The 27892-nt window shown below is 41.6% G+C and overlaps 2 protein-coding genes across 2 annotated transcripts; both read left to right on the forward strand.

Annotated features, from left to right (window-relative positions):
* The first annotated feature begins 1347 nt into the window (after window positions 1-1347).
* On the forward strand, window positions 1348-21427 carry LOC101161122 (peroxisomal acyl-coenzyme A oxidase 3). The gene is made up of 19 exons (XM_023966140.1): window positions 1348-1468; window positions 1668-1830; window positions 2924-3021; window positions 3094-3229; window positions 7186-7260; window positions 7930-8019; window positions 8102-8245; window positions 10464-10552; window positions 10789-10885; window positions 13945-14127; window positions 14692-14814; window positions 14942-15062; window positions 15133-15255; window positions 15444-15557; window positions 18633-18748; window positions 19283-19457; window positions 19523-19590; window positions 19667-19753; window positions 20242-21427. The coding sequence occupies exons 2-19, from the start codon at window positions 1711-1713 to the stop codon at window positions 20359-20361; spliced, it is 2079 nt and encodes a 692-aa protein (XP_023821908.1). The 5' UTR covers window positions 1348-1468; window positions 1668-1710; the 3' UTR covers window positions 20362-21427.
* A 3039-nt stretch (window positions 21428-24466) lies between these two features.
* Window positions 24467-26740, forward strand: LOC110013669 (polyamine-modulated factor 1-binding protein 1-like). The gene has a single exon (XM_020700130.2). The coding sequence runs from the start codon at window positions 25159-25161 to the stop codon at window positions 26149-26151; it is 993 nt and encodes a 330-aa protein (XP_020555789.2). The 5' UTR covers window positions 24467-25158; the 3' UTR covers window positions 26152-26740.
* Window positions 26741-27892: the final 1152 nt, after the last annotated feature.

A 27892-nucleotide genomic window follows, 5' to 3' on the forward strand; every position in this document is an offset into this window, starting at 1 on the left:
TCAACAGCTATAGCACATTTCGCCATGCTAAACGTTTGCCGTTTAGACCAACACGTATCGTCTAAATGTCCTTTTATTACTGTTATGATTAATATTAAGTGCTTGCTCGCTCATAATTGTTTAATCCGTCCGGTCAGTGCTTTTTTCTTGGCTCTAAGGACCCGATAGAAGGGTTAGCATGAGGCTAATACGTGCTAAAAACATTAGCCATGGAGGAACTCCATAATGCCGTAATTAGCATCTTGTATGTAAATATGAGGGAATAACATCAGCCTTTATTTTGTCTGGACACCACTGGAAAAACAAATTCATATAATGTTTTAGAGTTTCTCAGATCTGCGTAGCAGCACTTCCGCCTTCGGCGATATGGAGCTTCGGATCGTGGGACGTCCCGCTCCGCTACAGCTCCGCCAGTCCGAAGACAAAGCTAGTCCGGGGGGAAATTTCGACGAAAGAGGACCGCGGAAGGCAGAAGTCTCGCTGTACCATGCCAAGCCATGCTTCTTCTTAAGGAGGGTTGCCAGGGCCGCTCCTCTCAGAGTTTTCTTTTATCTTTGTCAGATTATGTATGTTACTCTCTTTATTTCTCCATTCTGCAACTGTTTTTTCATCTATTTCTGGGTTTTCATGTCAAATGGTCAAACATGCTTCATAAGTTTATGTTTATTGGAGAATATAATTTGTCCCGATGTGTTGATGTGAGTGTGTGGTTGTGCGGCCTTGCAGTTTGGCCAAACAGAATCAAGTATTTACCCGGACCATGGTATCATTTCTGATATGTACACTTCGTTGGCCATTAACCCTTACGTTACTTACATTCACATAACAAATACTTCACTATACATTTACAGATACATTTCCCGACAATGTTACATTCCATTTTTATGACAATGGTACATTCCATTTTTATGACAATGGTACATTCCATTTTCATAACGTCCCTTAAGGGGCGGCCGAAAAAGCCTCAAGGGAGGGAAGGACAGACCTTTGCTCCTCTGAAGATCCAAAAGACCCAAAGTCCCACAGCAGCAACACAGGTCAAACCCCCGTATGGGTGCATGTGACTACGGCTTAATGTGTTAGAGAGAACAGCTCTGATAAAGTCACAGTGTACTGACCACACCAGCTGATGATTAACAGACCACTCCCAGAAACAGATTTTTGTGTTGAAGTTTGGTTAACCTGTAAGTTAAAAAACACAAACTTCTGTGATATATTTGCTTTTGTCTTGGATCATATTTTTAAAATGGTAAATACTTTAAAATTGTTGGCATTTATAATGCAGCGTTGAAACTGTGAGCTACGTTAATGGGACCCACATTTGAATGGACTTAAAATTTCATAAAATGTTAACTTTGAGAATAAAAGGGACACAGTTTTCCTTCACACTGAAATCCAAGTGTTGGAATGTGCATCACTATTTTTTCCTGTTCTGTCAAAATGGATAACCATGGCTTGATCCTTGTAGGTAAAATACATTTATATCTAACCCTAATAGTTGATGGGTTTTTTTTGCTGCCAACATTCTTGTTGGACAGTTAGATGGAAAACCAGCAGCAGAGTTAATACATGAAAACAAAAATCGGTGTAAAACTTGACACGACTAATCCCAACATGGCAGAGGAAGTTGAATATTTTCATGTGGATTTAGGGGCTTTTGATTGCAGGTGTCGTCCAGGTGTGTGTCTGAGCTCCTGCAGCCTGAAGAAGATGAAGCACCAAATAGCAGACTTCCCCAGCGGGCCGCTGGATATTTACAGGAAGAAGGCCTCCTTCGACTGGAAGGAAATGCTCGGTTTCATCGATGGAGATGAAATCCTCCAGTTCAAGGTGAACTAAGAGTCTCTGCTCCTGCTGATGATCTGCATTGGTAGTTCGGTCTCACTTGCTGGAGTCTGTAAACATGAAACTTGATGTGTAAAGACCCACTCTGATGAAAATTGTTTTTTTTCTGATGGAGGACATTTATAAAGAAAAATAAGCGTAAAATTGAACTTCTGAGTATTTCTTTATACAAACTGGTGTCAATCAGGAGTGAACGAGAAAATACCGTTGGAAAAAGAGCAAATTTGTGACGTTCAACCTCCCTGCTCCAAGCTCTCAGCAATGGGTAGACTAGAGGAATAAAACACAGTTCTTTTCCATTTCTGCTTAAACTGTGTGATCATAATTAAGAGACCATGGGGAACACTTTAAAGATGCTCAGAGTGGAACTTTAAGGCTGTTTGAGTTCAGATTTGCAGCTTTTAAACATCAGAATCTTTCTAGTTCGTATGAAATGAAAGAAAAGACTACAGTGGTTTTTTGGAAAACGTTCCAACTCGAAGAGCTGAAAAATGTTAGATTTCCAGAGCATTTAAATGAAATTTTATTATCAAACTGTGTTTTATAAAATAATTTGTATTAATCTACATTCTTATATTTTGTTGCCAAACATAGGTTGTTTATTGTGTTTTTGTGCAGAGTTTTGAAAGTCAGTGCTTTTCCATTTGACTAATTTTATGTTTGTTTTACTAAACCAAACCTGATGAAACTTTTCCTGGTTGAAACAGTCTCCCTGTAAAAAGTGTCTGGAAATAAACGTATCTGTTCTACGTTCACTCATAGACCATAAAAACAACACTTCCTGATACGGACGCCGCCACGTTGAAACCAGTCGACAGTGATTTGCTCTGAGTCATTGTAACTATGGTAACTACATTGCCATAGATACGATGACTCAGAACGACTCAGACAACTCAATCATTGTAAACTGGTTTCAACATGGCAGTGCCCATACCAGGAAGCAATGGTACATCCTGTTTGGGAAGACGACATGGGAGGGGTTGAGCTGTCCATTGTTTTTACAGTCTATGGTCCCACTACATTGTTTAATGTGGTGCCCTTTTGTTGTGTCTGCATGTATTCTGTATTCTTCATGCAGGAATACATCTTCAAGAGTCTGGAGAACGATCCTCTGTTTGCCCGTCAGCCAGGAGAAGACCTCTCCGTAGAGAAAATGAGAGAGTTGAACTTCCTCAGGTGACCACGTATGATGAATAAATGATCTTGTTCTTCACAAACATTTTCTGATGACAATTTTAAAATCTCCAGGATGAAGCAAATTTTTCGCTACAATTTCCTGACAAAAGAAGAAGAGATTGAGAACCCCTGGAAGCTGATAACCCTGGAGGACTGCCTCGGCATGTACGACTGGTCCTGCCTCGCCAACGTCTTTCTCAACAAAGGAGTGAGTCATAAGGAGCACATTATGGGTCAGTTTGTTTCAAAAGACCTAAATAACCAGGGCATCATAGGTGATTATACCTGTAGTACCTGATAACATTCCAGAAAATATTTTCTGCTTTAAGTAGAGCCACGACCAGGACAAAAACTGATCTGTTCCTTTTGATTCTGTGGTTTGACTATTGTCAGAATTCTCTTCAGCACTACCCAGTTGATTTTTTAGGGATGATGAATAATGTATGTGTGTGTGTACTGTAGCTGTAGATAACCCTTTGGAACAGGAATTGCTCTTTACAAGGAGGACCAGTCTGCCAGTTCAGAGGCATTGTGAGATGTCAAAAGGACATATCACTCAGGATAGCCCCACAATATCCACCTTGGGTGCCTTGGTACCAAGGAGGTTTGACTAGTTCATTGACTGCAGCTTGGGGATGTTGTTGCCCACCCTTGGCAATGTCCTCAGTTGAGTGGAGTAGCTTACCACCAGCTCTGTAGACGGTATTGGGAGAGAACAGTTTTCCCCTCTTGAGGTTTGGTACGACTTGCCATAATTTCTTTGATTCCAACCAATTGTCCCTCTCTATGGCCTCCCCAAACTCCTCTTACACCTGAATGTTTGCCTCTTCAATTAACTGTGGTAGATGCTAATTGGACTATCACTACATGTTGACTGCTTTGGGAGGCCCGGAAGTCAGCCCAGCTCCATAAGACTCCTACAGGTTGATGGCATCCCTTACTTTTGGCGACAGTCCCCAGATCTGTGAATTGCTGCCCCAACTAATACCAGAAATCTTACAGCCACGCCGTCAGTGGACAGTGGTACCTCATTAGAGCTCTTGCTCATAAGGGTTTAAGGACCCCTTCTGACAGTGGGCCCAGCAAACTATGCCCAAAAGACTCCCCCAATACTTTTTAGTCTTCGTGGCTTGTCCGACCTTCTCCTCCACCAGTGGATGATTGATTAACATCTCTGCCCCTCTTTTCATCCAAAAAAAATACACATGACAGAAGGTCAGATGTCACAACGTCAAAGTTGATCATTCAACTTCTTCCTTGGCTGTTCTGGTTCCATGTGCACTGATGGACAACCTTGTACCCAACACGGTGTTTATAATCAACAAACTGGGACTGACACAGAATTCCAAAATCAGGGATTCAGAACAGTTCTCCCAACCATGACCTTCCAGGTATAACTGTCACTGTCCATGTAGGCAACAAAGTCTCTCAGTAAGACAATAGAGTCCCATTTGGAGCACTTTCTAATACTTCTCCTGGAGACTCCAAGAAGGGTGGGTACTCTGTACTAAAGTGTCCCTTAGAAGCCAAGATCCCAGGTAGAGACCTGTCCCTGACAGGTCTCTACCTGGGATCCTCCCTGGACCAACCGTGGGCCGGGCGGATGGAGTGCCTGGAGTGCGAAGCGGGTCTCCCTTGGGGGGTCCTGGCTCGTACCTGGGGTTGGGGCGGGGGGATGCCCAGAACTCCTGGGTGGTGGTGGGGTGCTCGTCTGGGGCTGTTGGCGTCCCTCTCCGGTGGGGCCCTGCGTTGGGTTCTCCCGGCGCGGCGGGGGTGCTGTTCTCCTGGTTGGGCTGGGGCGGCCCTCTCTTTCCCTCCGTGCCTCCCTGCTCTCTGGCTCTGGGGGCCTTGCGGCGGTCCTGCTGGCCCTGGCCTGGGTGGCGGGCTTGGTCGCCCGGGCGGCGGTTGTTCCCTGCCGGTTTCCGTGTGGCGTGGGGGGGATTCCGGCTGCCGCTGCTGCTGCGGTGTGGGTCTTGGGGTGGGGATGGCTGGGCGCTCTCCCTCCTTCTTTACACATTCCACCATCCATTTTAGAAGAACATGAGCACTTACCTGAGCACGGGTGTTGGCTCACCTTTGCACTGGCGGTTTGCGTGACTGAATGACTGAAATGTTTTACACTAGTTGGTTTTAAGGCATAAGTATGCGTGTGAGCACTATCTGTTTTGTGTACATGTTTACAGATGGACATTTTTGCAGCTAGCAGGTGTGTTTGACACTTGGGTGTGTGTGTGGACAGGCTCCGCCCTTTTTGTACTACATTTGAGCCTTACCATGGTGATTAACAACCAGTAAACTTGTTGCTTTATGCTGCTTCATGGTCTTATCCCCCTTCCCCTCCTACTATCACCCTCCTTCCCCCCCTCTCTCTAACGTCCCTCTCTCTTCTTCCCCTCTTTCCTTTTCCGTCCAGTCCAACACCAAAGATCTTTAAACATGTTTGAAATTAATAAAGTTTGGCCTCAATTACAAAAGGGGTTTATTCAGACATACCTTTGGTTTGTCTGAAGATTAATAACCCCTCTTGTTAAAGTAAAATATGTCCAACACAAGAGGCCCTCAGCTCTCATCTGTTTGCCCAGCTGTTGGACAGGACAAGGTAAAAAAAAAAAAAAAGAAGCCAAGATCCCAGGTAGAGACCTGTCCCTGACAATGAATGGCAGTGATGTAATTCTCTCACTCACTGGGAAGAACCTCAACCAATGACTATTCTGCCTGGTCCTTGCCTGTAAGCCCCGAACCCCAGGCCTGGCTCCGGGCTGGGATTATGTTGATGTCAGTCTAGGCCAGGGGTCGGCAACCGATGGCTCCGGGGCCACATGTGGCTCTTTCATCCTTCTGTTATGGCTCCCTGTGACTTTGTAAAATAATGAGTATTTTATAAAAATTCAATTTTATTTTAGTTTGTTCATTTTTCATGGCATTTCAAAGGCGCTGCTGGCTCCATACGAAGCGCGTGCGACGTAAAAAACAGCTTCCTTAATGAATGAGCTCGTATTTATCGGCGAGAACCGCAGAGTTGATAGCAGGAGGACACACGCGGGGCGACTTCAATAAACACTCCGGGTCCGGAGTGGTTTTCTGCCGGGAACTTGACGTGCCGCGGGGCAGAGAGTAGCTCTCTGATGACAGAAAGTTTGCGCTTAGTGTTTTTAAAATCTAAGGAAAATGTCCAAGTCTTTTTCTGCCCCACAGCACATCATGTCCCCGTTAAAAGACCAACAACCGGAGTGTTTATTGAAGCCCCCCCCGCGTTTTTTCTTCCTGCGATCAGCTCTGCAGTTCTCGCCCAATAAATACGAGCTCATCAAGGAAGCTGCGAGGCACGCGCTTCGTACGGAGCCAGCAGCGCCAAATGCCTCACAGTATGCCACGCTCCCCGCATTGCACGGTTTATGACAGAGCATGAAATACGATGGTTGCTGCCTTCTGTCTTTGTAATAAAACGCTTCATCTGTTAATACAAAAGTGTCTTTGTGTAATCTCACTGTGTAATTTTTAATCATCAGTACATAAACAATAATGTTCAAATAAACATGTAACTAATAAACATGACGATGGAAAGAAAGAAGTACTTTTTTTTTAAAATATTTTCTGGACCGCGATCTACACTCATGTCCTTGAAGATCAACCGGTCAATGGCGATCGACGTAATGAGCAACCTTGATATAATATATACATGCATAATATATATAATGATGTCAAAACGGGTTGTAGCTCCGGGTGCTTTTTTTTCATTAGGGGCGGTCCCGAATGGCTCTTTGAGTAAAAAAGGTTGCCGACCCCTGGTCTAGGCGATCTAGCAGGCCTTGTTTTAAAATATTCAAAAGGGGAATTTGAAGTGTTCTTAGTCTGGTTTGTCACCTCAGACTCATTTGCCATGGGAGACCCTAACCAAGGACATTAGCTCCTGGTAAATGCATTTTACAAGATTAGCATAGTCCCTAGGATAATTCAAGCTCTCACACCCCTAGAAGGTGGCAGTTTATATGAATTTTCATAAAAAAATAAATAAAAAAAAGCTATAGGAAATAGTATTCGCATTGAGTTGGATCAAACTATAAATCAAATCATGAACTTATGCACTGATTCAGAGTCTCAGTTTGTATCATTACTTGTGTAAGCATTCTTCTACCCTTTTTCCTGTTAATGTGTTCATTTCAGATGTTTGGAGGAACTATTGCTAATTCAGGAACAAGCAGGCACAGAAAATTTGTTGAAAGCAGCGAAGACATGACGGTAAGAAGAAAGATTAAGGAGTTCCTGTTTGGTTTTAAAGCACCTGCCCAACTCTTGTCCTCAAGGTCTCCCCGTTCAACCAGCAGGCCCAAACGTTTTAGAACGACACAGAAGACTACAACTCCTATACAAAAACTGAAGTGCAAACCAGCAACACGGAAACATGGTGGCAATTAGGCCAACTTTACACAGGCCGGTCTTTTAGCAAAGTCCACCCCCAATTTTCCACCAGCACCTTGTGAATCAATTGCACCACAACTGACCCAGTATGGAAGTTCTGTCAGTGGTTTACATGGTTTATTTGGCTTTAGAGTTACACTGGAGGACATTTTCCTTAAAAATAATTATTTTTAATAACTCAAACTTAGAACTCTGACACCAAAGCGCTGGATTGTGCCCCTTTGTGGTTGCATTATCAAAGTTGCAAAAAACAATCCACTCTATGTGTAAAGAGTATGTATCAAAATTCATTTGAATTGATTTTTTTAAATTCATTGTTAAAAAAAGCATTGTTTTCCCAGAGATTCAAAAAAAATTGTGAGTAACATTGGAGGATCAGGGTTGGGTAGCTGAGCACTGAGAAAACACTTGATGCCACATCGGTGACTCCTGAGTTATTCCTCCCATGAGGCTTTGCTGCCTTTGAATGACTTACCTACGTGTTCTCAGGTCTTTGGCTGTTTCGCACTGACTGAGCTGAGCCATGGCAGCAACACCAGAGCCATGAGGACCACAGCCACATATGACCCATCCACCCAGGTCAGCCCACTCTGCCCATCATCCCAAACAACAAGGCTTGAAATCATAGAGTATAGAGAGACTTCTTTCTGGTTTGGTGTAGGAGTTTGTGATCAACCCTCCAGACTTCGAGGCAGCCAAGTTCTGGGTGGGGAACCTGGGAAAGAACGCCACCCACACTGTGCTGTATGCCCAGCTCTACACACCGGACCAGGTCTGCCACGGCCTTCACTCCTTTGTCGTGCCGGTAAGTCCTTTTTGTCTCACAGATGTAATGATGGTTCTAGCGGAGCCAGTTTAGCTTGTGCTGGTTTGCGGCTCCTTCTGTCCATCAGACCAAGGTTCGAATCCGGGCTCCTCCCTATTCCCTTCTCTGCTTCTGTTCCGGTCCCAAGCCCGGATAAATTGAGAGGGTTGCATCAGGAAGGGCATCCGGCGTAAAACATTGCCAAGTTAACCATGCGACTCGTCCTCGAAGGAGAGGTTGTTTCGCTGTGGCGACCCCTGATGGGAAAAGCTGAAAGAGGAAGGAGGAGGTGTAATGATGGTTTTCACAATATTTTTCCAGCACAGCCCTCAGGTTTAGTTCTGTTTCACAGCGTCATTAGGACAAAACTTCAAAGTTTAGGGGTCACATTGTCAAACGGAAAAAAAACAGTTGTCACACTGTTGAACAAGAGATTTTTTGAAATATTTGTTTTAGGGAAAGCTAGCCGAGCTTTTCCACTTTTACAGCTCAAAATTATGGAAGCGTTTCTGAAGCATAACTAAAAATAACAGTCAATACCAGAAATGCTTCTTCATTTTCAAAATGAAGCTGCATTTCTTGACTCAAAATGAAAAAGCAATCCTTTAAAATCCTTTTTTCTTTTCTACTTCAACACTGCTTATTCTGTCACTTAATTAAAATTATAAAGAAAATAGTATTATACATTTCATTTTCAAAAAGTTCTGGTAAATGTGTAGCAAAATTCATATAGAAAAAATCTAATTTGATCATTAAAATGGATTAACAGAAATGTTTGTTCATTTTTACAATGTAACTGCATCAAATGGCTCAAAAATAAAATTAAATGTCAGTCTTTTAAAATGCTTTTTCATTTTCTACTTCAACATCGCTCATTTTGTGACATAAATAAATCGAAAATGCAAAGAAGGGATTGCATTTTCCTTTTTCACATTCACACTGCAAAAGCTGTAGCAAAACTCAATACCAGTCAGCATTTCCAGGAGGGAGGCGGGGCGATGACATCAGAGCTCACTCGGTGTGGCTACATGCTCAACGCGAGCCAAGCATGTCTCTGATCAGTGCAGCCGGAGTCCTCGAGTTTGCGGGAAGGGGGCTTTGTAACGTACAACTCTCCGGAGGACGCTTCAGACCTCAGTCCGTACGACTGATCTGAGTGAGCTGCCCGGCTCAGGAGGACCGAGTCTCTGAGCAGAGGAGGAGCTTTAAAGGCGGCTTTTGAAGGCGGAAGTGCCGCTTTGGGCAGTCCTGACAAACAAAATGTTTACAAGGGATGTAATGTCAAATCATTATGTGGAAAAATTCCCCCGAACGCCGTCTGCTTAGACAAACTTCTGTCTTGTGTCTGGTGCTGTTGGTTCACATGGTTTTTAGATCACGTGAGGTTTGCAGCTGCAGGACAAATTCTGCACATTTTTTCAGGAAGTATGAAGTTTCCTGATGAAAAAGACAGCCTTCCTTCCTCCTGTAACCACACATGAACATGAGCAGGAGACATGACTCATGTGAACCAACCAAGAATTAGCTATGGTGTTCCCCAGGGCTCTGAGTTTGGACCACTTCCATGTTGTTAAACTATGCTTCTTTAACCCTTGTGCTATCCTAGGCACTTTAACGTTGGGAGTTGGGTCATCTAGACCCACTAGACAGTGCTCTGAACCTTTTTTCTTCAATGGTTTGTGATCTTCACTGGTGTCCATGGATTACATGAAATCTTTCCACCTTTGTCATGGTAGGAATAACACGTCAATGCATGGGTGGGGTCATCTAAGATAGCACAAGGGTTAAAACTGTATGAACTGCAACAAATTTGTTTTTCATGCTGTTTTTTTCTTAATTAAGCTTCTGGCTCCCTATTGAAATAATATATTTCCATTCTGATCTATTTTTGTTTATTTGTACTAACATATGAATGACTGTAGAAACCTTGGATTTTTTTCTAAACGCAAAGACTTAAAATAAAGTCATGAACAGGGACTTGAGTACAATTATAGAGCCTGTAGTAAAAACTGAGATGAAAAATGAAATCTCTCCCTTCATATTGAGTCAGAGCCTTGTGAAACACAGCAGAAACATTCTGATGCTCAAATATCTCCAACATCAAAAGCTAAAAGCTGTTTGATCCGTTTTTCTGTTTATATTTTGTAGAACTTGCACTCAGAATGAGCTTAACTTTATTAATATTAAGTGATCAAAGATGTTCAACTCTGTGCTGCAGGTCAGAGACCCAAAGACCTTGCTGGCGTTGCCAGGGGTTGTTGTTGGAGACATGGGCAAGAAACTGGGCCATAATGGACTGGATAACGGGTCAGTGAGACCAGAGACCGACACTTTGCTGTGTTATTATTTTGTCTGTATCTAATGTTAAGTTTCCAGCTTTTCTCTAGAAGGGCTAGGAGGTGGAAGACACAGAACACAAACTATTATTTCATTTAATAGAATCGTTACCATGGAAACGGATAGGCTTTAGCATTAAAATGCAGATAAATATATCGTAATAGGAAATGTAGGAGTCATTACAAAGTTTGTTTCCTTCATACCAGGTTTGTAATGTTCCACAACTTGAGAATCCCGCGAGAAAACCTGCTGAACAAGACGGGAGACGTTACCCCTGATGGACGCTACGTCACTCCGTACAAGGTCAGAATTCTGCTGAACGAATGAGGATTTTCCCATTTATCCCATGTTTCAGGTGGATGTTCCAGTTTGACCAGTAATCTTTACATTTATCAGCTTCGTGTCTCAAAAAGAAACATGGTCTTTCTGTGGTTTCAACACCTTTGGGGGTGTTGAGATGGGTGGAAGGTTCTCACAGAGGTTTGGATCGTTTGTCTTTCCTAGCTCCTGCTGAACTAATGAAGGTTTAAAGAGCCTGAAGAAAAGTTGGTTTCAATCATCATCTTTGGTTATGTCTTCACTTCTTTTTCTGCTTCTATGTTCATGCAGGTGTCTGTGTGGAGAAAGTTTACAATTTAAGCTTTTTTGTGTTAAACCGACAACAAGAAGCTCAATTTAGCTGCACTAATGTTTTTACACGACTGCTTTGTGACAGAATTAGACTTTCAATTATAGCTTAACCCTCCTGTTATGTTCATTTGTGAGGAACAGAGATGATGTTCACGGGTCAATTTGACCCGGTGCATGTTTTATTAATTAAAAAATGTCTGAAACCCAGAAAATCCTAACAAGCAGTGTGAATATATCTTTACTAACTCCATTAACAGTTATTCTTTCAAAAACTTAGTTAAAATAGTGTTTTTTACCACTAACAGGAAGTGGTTCAATTATTTGATAATTCACTAGTTTTTCTTAAAAATATACATGTTCAAACTTTTTTTGAATTTTTCACTACTGTATTACTTTTGAAAGACCACCATACAAAATACAATACTTTTACATAACATTGAAACATAATCTTGAAATTGTGTTTTACATACATGCACTGTGAACCAGAAAAAAACAAAATCACAATACAACAGACAAGCAATCGCAATATGAACTTGCGTGTGTGTCTGTACATCTACACAGCACAAGAGTGACCAGTCATCACACTGTGCTTTGTGCAAATTAATTTTGCACATTTCGCACAGGTCACGCTTGTCTTGACCTAGGTCTCTTTCTCGTCTCGTCTCGCGCCCCCGGCCGTCCCCCCAACTCCATCTGGATGAAGCTTGTCTGCTGGACTTTAAATATGTAGTTGAAGAGTTTGATAAAGTAATTCCTCTTTATGAGTTCTGGTAAATTGCCTGACCGTCCTGGGGGAGGATCCCTCCTTCATGTGGACACCCCTGAGGTTTCTTATTTTTTTCCGGAATCCGTTTTTTTTATTAGGAGTTTTTCCTTACCGCGAAGGGGGGTCTAAGGGCAGGGATGACAGTTTAGTTTAGTTTTCTTAGTTCGTTCAATTTAGTTTCTTCCTATTGAATTCTATGTATTCATGATCCTTTTGATTTTATGTTTTACTTTTTCAATTACCAATATGAAGCCCATTGAGATGACAGTTGTTGTGAATTTGGGCTGTACAAATAAAATGGAACGGAATTGAATTGAATTAGATTGAGTTGAATTGAATTGACATAGTCACATGAGTCACTGCCATCCTAGTGGGCCTTGGCACTGTCTTTTTTATGTTTTCTGAAGACAGGTTTGTCTGACGCATATTTGAGGATGAAGACCAATATATTTCACCATTCTTTGACATGAATGTCTTGCTTGGAGGAACAGGAATAGCAATTCCTTCATCCGTTTCAAAATCAGAATCATTAGAATCAGAATTTAGCTCAAGATAGTCTTCTTCTGATCATGATCAGTGATGACTTCCAGAGCCTCCTGGACTGTCATCTTTCTGCTTCTGCTGCTCATTTTCTAAAGGTCTGCCTGACAGAGTAATGTTGGAAGGACTCCCATGCAGAGAATCTTTTAAATGTTTGGCCCCTCCCCTGTTGAGTGTCCACTGAATGTGGGTTGAGTTTTCCTACGAGAACATAGATGGTTCCTGTCAAAAGTTATAACAACTATGCACCAGTGTGTGTGTGTTTGTGTGTGTGTGTGTGTGTTTCTATGTGTGTGATTGGGTTGAAATATGTCTCACAACTGCAAAGAAAGCAATACTACTTATAATAAGACATCCTTGTACCTCAATTTTGACTGCCGGGTCAAATTGACCCGAACATCGTCTATGTTATATAAACATGCAAGGGGGGTTGCATATATGTGAGATGAACCATTTTCATAATATATGTTGATTACGCTAATTAAGCCAAGCAGAAGTTTCATGCTGAAAAAATACTTTTAACTATTTTTTCTAGATGTTCAAACTTTAAAACGAGTCAATTTGACCCGGAACATAACATAAAAGTTTATAGGACTGTTCTATTAACATTAAAGGGCCTATATGATGCTAAGTCAATATTTTGAACTTTTAAGTGTATTGTAATGGTCATTGTTCGTGAAAAAAATTCCCAAACTGGAATTTTGATCCATTCACGCATTTCTGAGTATTCCTCTAAAAACCTGCTCTCTGGGCATCAGCCCCTCCCAGCTCAAGGAAGCAAGGGGGTCCTCACATTGTGACTTCACAAAGTGAGGAACCGCCCCTTCCAGGAAGAGTCTGCCAGCCCCGCCCCCAGGCTAACAAACACGCCCACTTTCTCTGTGGAGCTAGCGGTGATCGACTGAACCCTTTCCTTTTATATGCAAAATATCCTCATCCATCATTGCAAAAGTTCAGATGTTGTTTGTTTTTGTGGGTGAGAGGCAGAAACGCTGCCGAGGCCAACTCTGGGATGACGTCATCAAATGGGCGGTACCCACAAGGAGAGAAAGGCGGAGTTTCAGAGATCGAGTCATCTTACTTCTAGGAAGGAAAATGAACTGCAAAAAGAACTCATATTTTAAAAAAATTGTTCTTTAGTTTGGCAAAGGTAATATATTATCATATATATGGATGTACTCTAAAAGACCTAAGAAAAGGAAGATAAAGGCCCTTTAAATCAATAAACCCCGATTCAGAATGAAATGGAAATACATCTGTCAGGTTTAGCTCTACTTTGAGTCATTTAGTGTGTTTCAGAGATTTAGCTTTTGTGTTTTATTCCGATTTCATCAGCAGATTTGACTGTAGTTTTATTACAACTTTGAAAGAAATCAGTTTGTGTGCTGAAGAGTTTACAGTCTTAAGTTTCTGTTTTCTTCTGCAGGACCCCAACAAGCGCTTTGGGGCCTCTCTGGGGGCCCTGTCTGGAGGTCGTGCGTACATCGGCAGGATGGGTGTCGTCAATTTAAAGCTGGCTCTGACCGTGGCGATCCGCTTCTCAGCCACCAGGAGACAGTTTGGACCCAAAGACACGGAGGAGATTCCAGTGCTGGAGTACCAGCTACAGGTGGCTTTGATCAAACTGTCTGATTACTGAATTCCACAATACCTGGAGAAAATTGATCAGCCAATGAATGAAACTCTGTACTGTACTAAACTGTAACAATACTGTACTATTGTAGAGCATTTATCGTATAAATTTTCTATATTTATTGATAAAGTACAGAAAATGTAATGATGATGATAATAACTATAATAATGATTTAACCCTTCATGATAGAGCTGTGCTTCGACTCCCCTTAAACTCTGGTCCCACTATATTGTTTAATGTAGTGGGACTCTTTCTCCCAAAACTTGAAGCAGATTACTTTGAAAGAGAATAATCTGGAGAGAATGAGTACACTTAGGTTTCCAAAACTCAAAGGAATTCTAGCTCTCATGTTACTAAACATTCGGTCCAGTCAGCATTAAATAAAAGTCCGTTCCAGCTTGAAGGATCCTAGCAGACATCCTGAAGAGTCTCAGTCTTCAGGCTCCAGCTCAGACGTTGAGTCTCAGAGGAGAAAAGGCCACCAGAGCTGAGGATGTGGCTGCAGCTGATCACGGATCACGGCTTTTGGTTTCTCTGCAGCAATGGCGTCTCATGCCTTACCTGGCAGCAGCTTACGCTCTGGACTTCTTCACCAAATCTGTCTTCATGAACTTTGTAGAGTTCCAGATGGGACAGATGATGAAGGACAAGAGTGACAGACAGGTGAGTGGACAAGCTGCACGTCTGGACGTCAGGCAAAGGTCATTGATGGATCAGAGGCTCACTCACGGCCTCTGCTTGGAGAAACCAAGCGGCTTCAAGTGTCAGACTTTGCTGGTTTCGTCCACAGGACGAGTTGGGTCGGGAGATCCACGCCATCACCAGTTCCTGTAAACCTCTGGGCTCCTGGACGGCTCAGAGGGGGATCCAGGAGTGCAGGGAGGCCTGCGGAGGACACGGATACCTCGCCAGTCAGCTTCAGCGCACATGCTCAGACTGTGAGCGGGCCTGAGACCTGACTGCTGTTCTTGTGCGTTTCAGTGAACCGACTCGGCAGTCTGCGTGACGACAACGACCCAAACTGCACCTATGAGGGAGACAACAACGTGTTGCTGCAACAGACCAGCAACTACCTGCTTAGCTGTTTCCAGGCCAAACGGCACAGTCAGTGTCCATCTCACTCTGTGATGAGCTTTGAAGTTTCCGGGTTTTTCTCTGAATATTTCCTTCAGTCACTTTGACTCTAACACTGCAGACAGAAAGGTGGCAGCAGAGGCTGAGGCTGCAGCTGCAGCAACCATCAGTGAGGATCTCTGCTTCTCCATAACACCTCTGTGTTTGTCTGCTTTCAGACGCCGTTCACTTTCAGTCTCCTCTTCACTCTGTGGACTTTCTGGACGATTATCAGAACATCCTGAAGACCAGATTCACAGCAGAAACAATGGAGGAGTGTCTGAACTTAAAAGGTCTTCATGTAAAACTAATCACATTTATTAGACAAATGCAGTTTTTTATGGGAACGAAGAGTTTTCCTCAAAGCAGAGTTTAGTTTATCAAAACATATTTTTACCTAAAGAGGCAAGGCAAATTTATCTGTATAGCACAATTCGTACACAAAGTAATTCAAAGTGCTTCACAAAACAGAAAAATGCATTAAAATCACGATACATCATAGAAATAATCAACGTAAAATTTACTTTAAAAGAAAAGAAAAAATTTGAAAATTGATTTAAAAATAAAGGAAGGAAAGAAAAGTGCAGATAGGTATGAGGGGCCGTATAAGACATTATTTATTCTGAACCATTCACATTCATACATTCTTGCTCTCACAGTCATATATACTCTCTTTCGCATACATATGTTCTCTCTTGCACATACATATATACTCTATTTCGCATACATATATTCTCTTAAGCATACATATATTCTCACTTGCACATGCATGTATTCTCACTTGCACATCCATATATTCTCTCTTTCGCATGCATATATATTACATTACACATACATACATTCTCACTCTCATTGTCACTCTTAAAAAAGAATATATGTATGTGAAAGGCAAGTATATATGTGCGTGTGAGGAAGAGTATATATGTGCGTGTGAGAGAGGAGTATGCATGAAACGGAATTGACTTTGTATGAAAAGGAAGGCACTTTGCATGAAAAGGAAGGCAGATGATTTCTCGTGCTCTGATTGGACGAGAGGCCGCCAACTCCTATTTTGAACAGAGGCTAACATGAACTAGCAAGAAGGAGCCACGGTACATATCGCCGTACTTGCTCACTCTTCCAGAAGGATGTTGTTTCCATTCCTTATGTAGTTTCTTTTTGGAATAATTTAGTTTATCATTTAGAATGGAAACAAGATTTGGAATTTACCAGCAAAATACTTTTTAACCAATAAAGTGAAAGAAATCTCATTCAAACTAATCCATAAATTCTATCCATCCAAACTACAACTGCAAAGGTTCAAAAAAAGATATTGATGTTGCCTGCTCTCTTTGTCAAGAACACCCTGAAGATGCTGTACATTTATTTTGGTCATGTCCGTTTTCCACTACTTTCTGGTCTAAAGTTTGTCATTTCATTTCCGCCCACATTGACCCTGACTTTCGCCTGTACTTAGAAAATGTTAAGTTTCGCATCACCCACTGTCCATCTCATAAAAAAGAACAGTTGTACTTCATTAACCTTTTGTTGTTTTTATGCAAATGGCACATTCATAAATCAAAAGTTACGAATCATACTCCTCATTTCTCAATCTTTATCAATGAGTTCAAACAATACATTAAGACAAAAAGAAACTGATAATAAGAACGCCATCAAAATATTAGATCTGTGTGTTAGTTTCACAATATCTGCATAAAATGTATTAACCCCTTGGCTTGTTCCTTCGTTGTTGTTGTTCACTGTTTAACATTGTTCTGTATTGAATTTTTACATTCAATAAAGTTTGAAAAAAAAAAAGGAGCCACGGGGGTACTGCACCAGGCCATCAGAACCTTAAGAAATATTTTATCTTCACCTAACCATTGCCTTTTTTAAGACATGACAGCTGGTTTTCCCACATTTATATGAAGTTATGGATCGAAAACAAAAGGAATTTGTTTTAATGTAAATGCGTGTTCCGGCGTCTACAGGAAGTGTCGCCCATAATTCATGCAAAGGCTCATGGGGGCTAGGAATAAGGTGGATACGGGTTTTCTGTTTCGGTGGCGCTTCTATTGCCATTATTGGCATTTGAGACATTCCTTTGTGCCTCTAGAGATGCAGACAGATTTGTGACCACTTAAGGTGAAGATAAAATATTTCTTAAGGTTCCGATGGCCTGCTGCAGGACCCCCGTGGCTCCTTCTTGCTGGTTCATGTTAGCGTCTGTTCAAAATGGGAGGTGGCGGCCTCTCGTCCAATCAGAGCACGAGAAATCATCTGCCTTCCTTTTCATGCAAAGTGCCTTCCTTTTCATGCAAAGTCACTTCCGTTTCATGCATACTCCTCTCTCACACGCACATATATACTCTTCCTCACACGCACATATATACTTGCCTTTCACATACATATATTCTCTTTTAAGAGTGACAATGAGAGTGAGAATGTATGTATGTGTAAAGTAATATATATGCATGCGATAGAGAGTATATGAATGTGCAAGTGAGTATATATGTATGTGCAAGAGAGAATATATGTATGCGAAGGAGAGTATATATGACTGTGAGAGCAAGAATGTATGAATGTGAATGGTTCAGAATAAATAATGTCTTATACGGCCCCTCATAGATAAGACCTTTCAGTCATATACACGGCTAAACAGAAATGTTTTAAGTCTAGATTTGAACATGAACACAGAAGAGGCCTGTCTTACGACTTCAGGGAGGCTGTTCCAGATTTTAGCTGCAGAATATTAAAACGCTGATTCCCCTTGTTTAGTTCTGACTCTGGGCATAAACAGGAGGCCGGCCCCTGAGGTCCTCAGAGTACGAGATGGTTCATATGGCACTAACATGTCAGAGATGTACTTTGGTGCTCGGCCATGGAGAGACTTGTACACAAGCAGAGCTGCTTTGAAGTATATTCTTTGAGGTACAGGAAGCCAGTGCAGAGACCTGAGCACAGGACTAATGAGATCATACTACCTGGTTCTGGTCAGGACTCGAGCAGCAGCATTCTGGATGTACTGAAGCTGTTTTACAGCTCGTTTGGAGAGGCCGGTGAGCAGGCCGTTACAGTAGTCTAACCTACTGGAGACAAATGCATGAAGAAGTATCTCCAGGTCTGGCTTTGACACTATGGTTTTGATTTTGGCAATGTTTTTCAGATGGTAAAATGCCGCTGATTTTACTGACCTAATATGACTGTTAAGGTCAGAGTCCATGATTACCCCTAGATTTCTGACTTGATTTGAGGGTTTAAGAGACAGAGAATGAGAGTGAGAATGAGTCCAACAGATGAGAAGCAGAAGAAGCAAGAAGCTCCTTTGACGTCTTTGTCTCTGCAGTGTCTCTACTGCAGTCTAACAGCGCCCTCGTCTGTCTCCTCAGTGCCTCTGGATGCCTATAAGTGGCTGGTTTGTTTCCTGATGGAGGAGAGTCAGAAGAGGCTGGAGCAGGAGAGAGCTGCAGGCAGAGACGACTTTGAGGCTCGGAACAACAGCCAGGTAGGAAAAGCAGCTTCATTTCAAACTAAAACTCCCACAGAACGTGATGGATTCTCCAAAAATGTACTGGGAATTGTGGGAAAAATGGGAAAAAATACATTAAAGATTAGTCACTGTATTGTTTTTCCAATCTGTAAAAATGTAAAGCACACATAGTGAAGATGAACACAGAAAAGAAGACTTGGAGCCGCGATCACTATGTTGAACCTGAGTGTCTCCTTGTGAAAATTATCTTATCATGAGATGTTTGTTTTTTATTAATGTTTCCCGTTTTCCAGTTTTTCAGTGGGTTTTTTTTTCAACATGGTCTAATTATTGGTTTCCAGCAAAGATGACATTATATATCATTAATATGACTGAAATGGAGCTGGGAGCTGGACAGATGCAGGAGGATGGAAAAGCTCTGCATTCAGTTTGTTAGAGAAACATGTAACAATAATTTCAGAGAAACAGCTTCATAGAAACCATAATCTGGTCATGAAAACCTCTTGAATTATCCTTTAATATTTGATGAAATTAGTCGTCTTTGTCCAGGTTTACTTCTGCAGGTCTCTGGCCATCGCCTTCATGGAGCACTGCTGTCTGCAGAACTGTCAGCAGCTGATCTCAGATCAGGACACGCCGGCTGCTCTCAGAGCCGTTCTCAGCAAGCTCTTCTCCCTGTATGGACTGTGGAGCCTCAGCAGCCACATGGCCACACTGTACCAGGGTATGTTGAGAAGGAGGCGGTCTGCTGGAGGCAGAGCTGGTAACACAAAGGTGATCTGTGTGCAGGCGGATATGTGAATGGAAGGAGGCCTGCAGAGCTGCTGCAGACAGCAATCCTGGCTCTCTGCTCCCAGGTACACAAAGACATCCACCCACAGAGCAATGACTGTACGGCTGATGATGCTGATGCTGAATCTGTTTGTGGCTCAGCTGAAGGATGACGCCGTTGCTCTGGTGGACGTCTTGGCTCCGCCCGACTTCATCCTCAACTCTCCTATTGGTAAAGCAGACGGACAGGTGAGAGCATCACCAGGAGCCGACTGCACTGAAAATCTTTTCATACCATGTTTCATGTTTCAGCAGAAACGGCTGTTCTTAATGAAGAAGTGTCTCTCCTGTTTGCAGTTCATGGTTTTGACTTGTTCTTTATCAGTCCTGATGTTTCTGGATGATCCAGGCTCCATTTCTCCAAGTTCAGCAGGAAGTTTCTAGTTTAGCGTGGTTCTTTACAGGAGTAATGATTCAAGGCTTTCCTGCAGTTTCTGGGTTATATTCAAAGACCCACTATAATGAAAACTGTGTTTTGGGTGTTTAACACAAACATTTTCTGATGATGGAGGACATATAGAAAGAAAATGAAGATTAAAACTGCATTTTAGTGTTTCTTTATTCAAATTGTCATGAATCAGGAGTAGACAACATAAAGACTTGCCTTTGGAGAAAGCTTGTAGACGTTTTTGTAGCTAATATCCTGTGATTCATCTCCATGTTGCTTCTTCCTGCAGCTCTACAAGAACATGTGGTCGGCGGTGCTGCAGAACAATCAGGTGCTGGAGCGCCCCTCCTGGTGGAAAGAGTTCTGCTGGGACAAACCGGTGGTGGGATCTCTGCGCTCAAACCTGTAGATCTTCATCTTCCTCCTTCACTGTCAACCAAAAATGCTCATTTCTCTCTTTTGGGTCAGATTCACTAAAGTCTCTAATGAGGACAGCAACACTGTACAAGTACACAAAAAGATGACATGTTTCAAACACCTTGACTGTATTTAATTCTAATCAAAAAGGGTTTATTCCAGCCATAATTAAAGATTTAAGAAAAACCTGTGTGTGACAGAATTCTTCCCATATGCTGACTGTCACTGGGTTTGTGGATTAGAGTCTCAGGAGACTCAAGAACTTTAGGCCACAGCTTTAAACAGCAACATCATACAAGGAGGTGAAGACATGGTCTACTTGGACTTCATGTCTGCTGTTTCCCTCAGTTCCAGCTAAAGTTCTCCCTTCTGACAGATGACTCAGCCAGAGGTTTCAACAGACTCACAACATGCAGAGTCTGTCTGGGCTTCTGTTCCACAGCATTTCCAACTCCCCACCAGGCGCTGCAATAATCTGTTCGAGGCAAGTTGTTCATCAAATCGACCTAAACCATTAGAAAATAGTTTCAAAATGAAATAAATCCATCTTCTTGGAAAATACCATTTTGATTGTGAGTCAACACACATGATGTCAGCAAACACGGATCAGTCCATCATTCCAGTCCAATGTGTGGAAACACTTTGAATTTGTAAAGACATGAACATACAGTGTGCTAGAATGTTCTATTTGGATTGGATTCTTTGGATGTGGAAAAACAACAGTGGGCTGGACTTTAGAAAACTAAAATGGGAATGGATTTGACATTCATTCTTGTTTACTTGTTTGTTTGGACACATATTTAATTTAAATGTGATTATCTTCCAATAAATCCAAGGAATGTGGAAAACTTCACCTGCACTGTTCAGTATCAGGTATTTCTCTCTGAGTCACACTGCCTGAAGTTTTGAATAAAGATGTTCTGGATCCATTTTAGGTCAGTGAATGGGATCGAATTGGATTGTTCAAAATGAACCAATATCAACAATGGAGGACCACAAATGACATGTAAAATGAGTCTTTACCCTCCTACTAAATAAACATCTTCAGGTTGTCTGACCACTCTGCCTTTTCTGTCATCCATGAACTAAGAACGCGCAGAGAAAGAGCTGTTTCTGTGCATCATGCTGTTCACACAGACAGAGGAAATTCAACTCAATTCAAGTCTGTCCGTCATCAGCACCACTGTTTTTCACTGCATTTCCCATGATGCATTTCGTTATTGTGACAGCTTCTATTACTGTGCTGCTGTTAACCGTCATGAAGCACAATAAATGCAAACATCTCTTCTAACAGTCTTCAAAACGCCTTGATGAAAGCAGGAAAACAGTTTATTTCTCCTTTAAGGTTTGTGTTGAATAAAAGAAATTCCAACTTTGCGTCGCTGCTCAAGTCATGTCATGAAATGCAAAGAAAAACACTGGCTATGTCCGAATTCCTTTACTACTCACTACATAGTGCACTATATAGGCGTTCACCATTTTGTCTGGATCTACAAGTCCAAAATCCAGTGCCCTGGAAATCTCCCAGAATTCCCTGCGAGAAACCAGATTGGAAAAATATTGACCAAGATCAGTGACGGTTTTAGGAACGGTCCGTACGGGGGGTGGCGCGGGCGCAAATTTAATGTGGGGGCGGCTCAGTGCTTGGAAACAACAAAGATCTGGGCCACTTTTGGTTTTCTATTATCTGTTATATCACAGATTTTAGAACGGCCTAAAACTTGTGAGTTGGCGCCTCCTCCAGCTGCTTCTCCTGTCTCTGACACGGTAAATGTGTGTGAAGGAAAAGGGGAGAAGTGAAGGCCGCAGGCTGCAAGGTGAGCACGGAGCGCAGCCGCGGTTGCGCTAAACCTGGATCATGGCGTGCCTTTAGATGACTCAGCTCATGATGATAATGTAAATCTTTATTGTAGACATTTTTATTATGTGTCTTTATTTTCCATCTAAAATGTATTTTTTAGGTCTGCCTGTTGTTTAGATGGTGTTAGAATCCTATTTGACAGAAAGACAGAAGCTAATGCAGGCAGGAAAACAGCTGCACTGTTTAAGATCAAGATTTCTACTGTTGTAGTTGGTGCACAAAATGAGGAAAATGCCAAATATTTTTGGAGTAATCCTACTGATGAGTTACAATACAGACCAAAAGTTTGGAAACACCTTCTTACTCAAAGAGTTTTCTATATTTTCATGACTATAAATTGTAGATTCACACTGAATGCATCAAAACTATGAATTAACACATGTGGAATGATATACATAACAAAAGAGTGTGAAACAACTGAATATGTCAGATTATAGGTTCTTCATAGTAGCCATAATTGATATAAAAATTTAAAAAAGGGACCTTTGACCTATCATAACTTTAAAAATAAAAACAAGGGCTTAAGAAAAAAGATTGACATTTGACCTATAATCAATTTTAAAATTAAAACAAGTGCTTCAGAACAAACGTGACCCGAGAGTTTTGGAAGATGGTGGAGTGAGTGGCGGTTTTTGGGGCAATTTCTGAAAGAGAAACCAAATTTTGTGTCCAATTAGGAATTGTGGTGAGACCAACCATCCCCAGAAGCCTCAGAAAATCAATATAAAAAAAAGAAGATACCTGATTCAAGATACATTTTTCATATTTTTTCTCTACTTCTCAAAGAATGGCTAACCCAAGGCAAGCTAACGTTAGCGACCATGATTAGTCATTCTTCAGTTATTAGAAGGAGATACGGTGCAAATGGAGCAAGCGGTTGCTGAGTATGTGAATGACCCGATCTGCTGAAACAGCCCAAACCAAAAAGAGTGAAGAAACGAGGAGCCTTGAAAAAACAAGATGGCGTTGGTAATGCTAGCCTCCCTCACGTTGAACAGATTTGACGACTTGGAAAAGAAATTGGAAGGCATAGAGAATCACATGGATGTGATTGGAAAATCTACAAAAGAGAAGAAAGAAAATTTTGTGGAGCTGCAAGAAGGTGTGGAGCATCTCTCATCAGAAAACAAAGAGTTGAGAGAGAAATGTCTGGAGGGCTAAAGATACAAGAGAAGATGGGACCTGGGATGATGGGATTCCTGCATCTTTAGGAAATCTCAGCGTTTATTTAGACACCAAGTATTCTGTTCAGTGTTCATATCTATTTTCTTTGTTTCTTAACCCTTGTGCTATCTTAGATGACATCACCCTTACTTTGACGTGTTATTCCTACCATGACAAAGGTGGTTAAAGGTGGAAAGATTTCATGTAATCCATGGACACCAGTGAGGTTCACAAATCATTGAAGAAAAAAGGTTCAGCGCAATGTCTAGTGGGTCTAGATGACCCAACTCCCAATGTTAAAGTGCCTAGGATAGCACAAGGGTTACATACCAGAGGTTTGATAAATATTACAAAAGAATTCAAGGCAAATCTAATTTTACTGCAAGAAACCCACTCAGGTCCAGCAGATGAAGTCTTTTGGAAACAACAATGGGGAGATACAGTCCTTTATCACACGGCACGAGCCGCTCAGCAGGAGTCATGATTCTGTTTAACAGGTTTTCAGGGAAGAATAATTAGGCATCTTGGAGATAGAGAAGGCCACTGGTTATTAGCAGCTATTGAAATTTATGAGCAATTCTTTATTGTGCTGACTTTATATGGGTACAATAACAAACTACAAAATTAGAATAGGTTGGAAAAACTCGCATGAAAAATTTTCCATTCTACTAAAATCATAGCAACAGATAAAATATTTATTGGAGGAGACTTTACCATTGTTTCAAATTCCTGGCCTGATAGATTACCCATTAAAGGACAACAACCAGAACACAATAATGTCATCAGAAAATTCTAGTTAAACTTGCTCTAAATTCCAACTTGATAAGATTTGTTCAGAAAAAGTAAACAGTGCATTTATACGATCCAGAGCAATCCACAGTGGCGCTGGAGAAGGCCCAGCATCTCCACTTCCTAAGAATACTCAGGAGGAACAACCCGGAAAGGAAGCTGCTGGTGACCTCAGGAGGTGCTCAAGAGCAAAAATGTCTATATGACCTATCTGTATTTATCTTTAAATGTATGTTTTTTTAATTTACATTTTTATTCTTTTCTTACGTTTTTCATTGCATATTTGTTTAAAATTAATTTTAAACATTGTCTTTTATCATTCTTTAAACCGCTGGAGAGAGCTGATACATTGTGTAAGTGGTTGCATCAATCCTATTCTGTACCAAGAAAAGAGCTCTGTTGCCTAGCAACATGACAAAGGCCCTTTGATGATGCCTTAGAGTCATGTTGCTAGGCAACGTGACAAAAAGCCCAAAGTCAAGACCCATTGATGTCACCAACTGCTTTATGATGTCATGATGACTATACCAACCTGATGTTGGTGCTTTGTTAGTTACTAATTAATTAAAAAATAGAAAAAAACAACAAAAGATAAAAGGTATACAATTCTAAAGATAAAGGGAATAGAATCAGGGTTTAGTGATGTCATAAATCTCACGTGACATGAATGCCCTTATGTAATGATGATGTCAGAGCACCTGATGTGAGTTTGTCATCATGACATCATATGACATCACATGACATCACATGACATAATGTGACATAATGTAGACTGCCACTCTAGTTCATAAATACATCTCAGATTTCTAGTTAAAACATTCGCTGTGGTTGAAGAGATCTAAGGTTATTGCTCTAGAAAGAGTACTTTGGAAACGCACTTGGAGCACATTCTTTGCAGAGACAAAAAGCTTTTGTTTCTGAAACTTTCTGGAAACTCTGTCATTTCTGTTATTTTACACCTAACAAGTGGTAAAAATGCCCCGTGTAACTAAGGCAAACAGGCGCAACAATCCAAGCCCAAAACTCAGTGAAGTTCTGGAGGAACTCAACACGCTGAAAAAGGCCCATGAAAACCTCATCCAGGACAAAAAAGGCCAGGCTCTTTCTACCAAGGTGGAAGCTCTTGAGCATGAAAATGCTCAATTGAAGAAAGAACTAGAAGAACTTGCTGTTTCAACTGACACCAAAGAGTTGAGACAGAAATTCAACAACTTAAAAGAAGAGAAAGACCAGACGACTGAAGAACAGTTGACCCTGAAACAGACCAACCTTGACATGGTCTGGGAGCTGGAAGAGTGCAAGGCCGTGTTGATCCAACAAATGGACATCAATGACAAAAATGAAGCTTGCATCAAAAAGCTGAAACAGCAGCTTAAAGATTTCAAAGAGCAGAAGGCTGCAAAGGGAGGCAAAGGACCCAAACCAGACAACAACAAAGCCTTTGAGGACCTTGAAAGAAAATATCAGGAGTCTCAAAAGGAAAATGAGGAACTAAAGGCAGAAAATCAAGTTCTGGTTGATGAAGTTGAAGATTTGGAGAGAGAAAATGCTGACCTAAACAAGAAACTGGAGGTCTCTGCTCAGCATGAATCCACAATTACTGAGCTGAAAGAGCAACTGAAGAAACATGAGGAGGAGAAAAAGGCTCTCCTTGAATTGAACAAACTCAGAGAAAAAGAAGCAGAAGATGCAAAAAGGGAGTTGGAAGAAATGAAGGCAAACAAAGAGAAGAAAACGGTCTCTGTGCAGACTGACTCTGATGCTGAGGAGAAGAAAACAGTCTCTGTACAGACTGGTGATGCATTCCTGATTCCCAGAGTCAAAGAGGGAGAAACCACAGAAGAACAGGTTGAGGTAGAAGAAGAGGAACCAAAGAAAGGAAAGAAGGTCAAGAGGTTTTCCTTCACCAAATTTTGGCGCAGATTGTTTTGCTGTAAAAAAGTCAAGCAAGCGACTGCACACAATTAAAAAAAAAGATCAACTTAGTTTTAAAAAAAGGGGCTGCATGGCAAGGTTTGCATGTTCTTTCCATGCATGCGTGGGTTTTTCTCTGGGTGCTCCAGTTTTCCCCCCACAACCCAAAATAGAAAAGATGTAAATCATGATTGGTCAGGGTTTAGAAGCTAGTGGGAGTGTGTGCAGTGATTGAGTTCAACTTTTGTTTTTTGTTTTTTGCTTTTAATTGAAAAAACGGGCTGCATGGTTAAATTGGCGTGTTCTTTCCATGCATGCGTGGGGTTTTCTCTGGGTGCTCTAGTTTCCCCCCACACACACAAAAAAAAGTGAAAATCAAGATTCCTAAATGTAATGACACAAGACACTGGTAATGTCCAGGAAAACATTGAAAAAGATTTTAAGAACATTTTCTTTTTTGTGGTTAAATTGAAGCTTTTAACAAAAATGTTCATGTTTACTTCCAGTCATTAATTAAAACTGTATTATATTTTATTTCCATGTATTTATGCAAATGTATATAATGTACAATAACTTGTTATGTGTTAGTCTGTGATAAAAAAATTAAAATTAAAAAAAGTAAAAATAAAAAACATATATATAATCCAGCCTCAGAGAGTCACAAAGCTGTGTACTTTCTGTGATGGTCCCAAGCCCATAGAAATGGAGAGGGTATATATGCTGGTTGGAGTCCAGGTTTTTCTTTGCTTCTATGTTCAGTCAAAACAGCAAAAGGCACTGGTAGATGGTACTCTGGCTTCAGCTAGACGGGGTTCAACTCCCTGCAGTGTCCTTGAAAATTCTTTGACATGAAACATCAAAGTAAATAGTCTTCCAAAAAGATGATTCTAAAGATTTAAAGATTAATTCAGGTTGATAAAGAATTGTTGAGGGATTGATGAATATAGCAATATTAAATGTATTTCATGTAAATGTATTCTTTTTTAACCCAGTTGCTTGCATTGGTTTGTATTATGATTGTACCAACCTGACACTTTTCCCCTTAAGTTTCAGATATGAGGAGGCAGCTGCTGTTCCTGGAAATGTCTTCATGTCAAACCAAAGATTGAGCTCCAGTTGAAAAATGCTTCAACCTCTTCTGTTCCAAAAATGTTGAACTCACCATCTGTTAATCCCTGAGCTCCAGAGATCATGCGTGTGTAGCTTTGCAGAATTCTCAGATTTGGACTTGTGTGGAGACAGGACACCCAGGACCACAATTCAAAAGGGAGCACAAAAAAAGTTTATTTAAGGTTATCAGTAAGAAGAGTCCGTTGTTCTGTCAGTCCGTTGGAGCCAGGAGCCTCTGTCTCCATCCATCCATCTTCCTCTGCTTATCCAGGACCGGGTTGTGGGGGCAGCAGTCTAAGCAGAGATGCCCAGACTTCCCTCACCCCAGCCACTCCTCTGGGGGGACCCCGAGGCGTTCCCAGGCCAGCCGAGAGGTGTAGTCTCTCCAGCGTGTCCTGGGTCTTCCCCGGGGCCTCCGCCCAGTGGGACATGCCCAGAACACCTCTCCAGGGAGGCGTGCAGGAGACATCCGGACTAGATGCCCGAGCCACCTCAACTTGTTCCTTTCGATGTGGAGGAGAAGCGGTTCTACTCCAAGCCCTCTGCGGGTGACCGAGCTTCTCACCCTCTCTAGGGGAGCGCCCAGCCACCCTACTGAAGGAGCTCATTTTAGCCGCTTGTCTTTGGAAACAAGCGGAGCCTCTGTCCATAAAGTAAAAACAGAAAAACCCAAGAAGTCCATGGA

Source organism: Oryzias latipes, chromosome 18 (genome assembly GCF_002234675.1).
Source record: "Oryzias latipes chromosome 18, ASM223467v1".
Lineage (NCBI taxonomy): Eukaryota > Metazoa > Chordata > Actinopteri > Beloniformes > Adrianichthyidae > Oryzias > Oryzias latipes.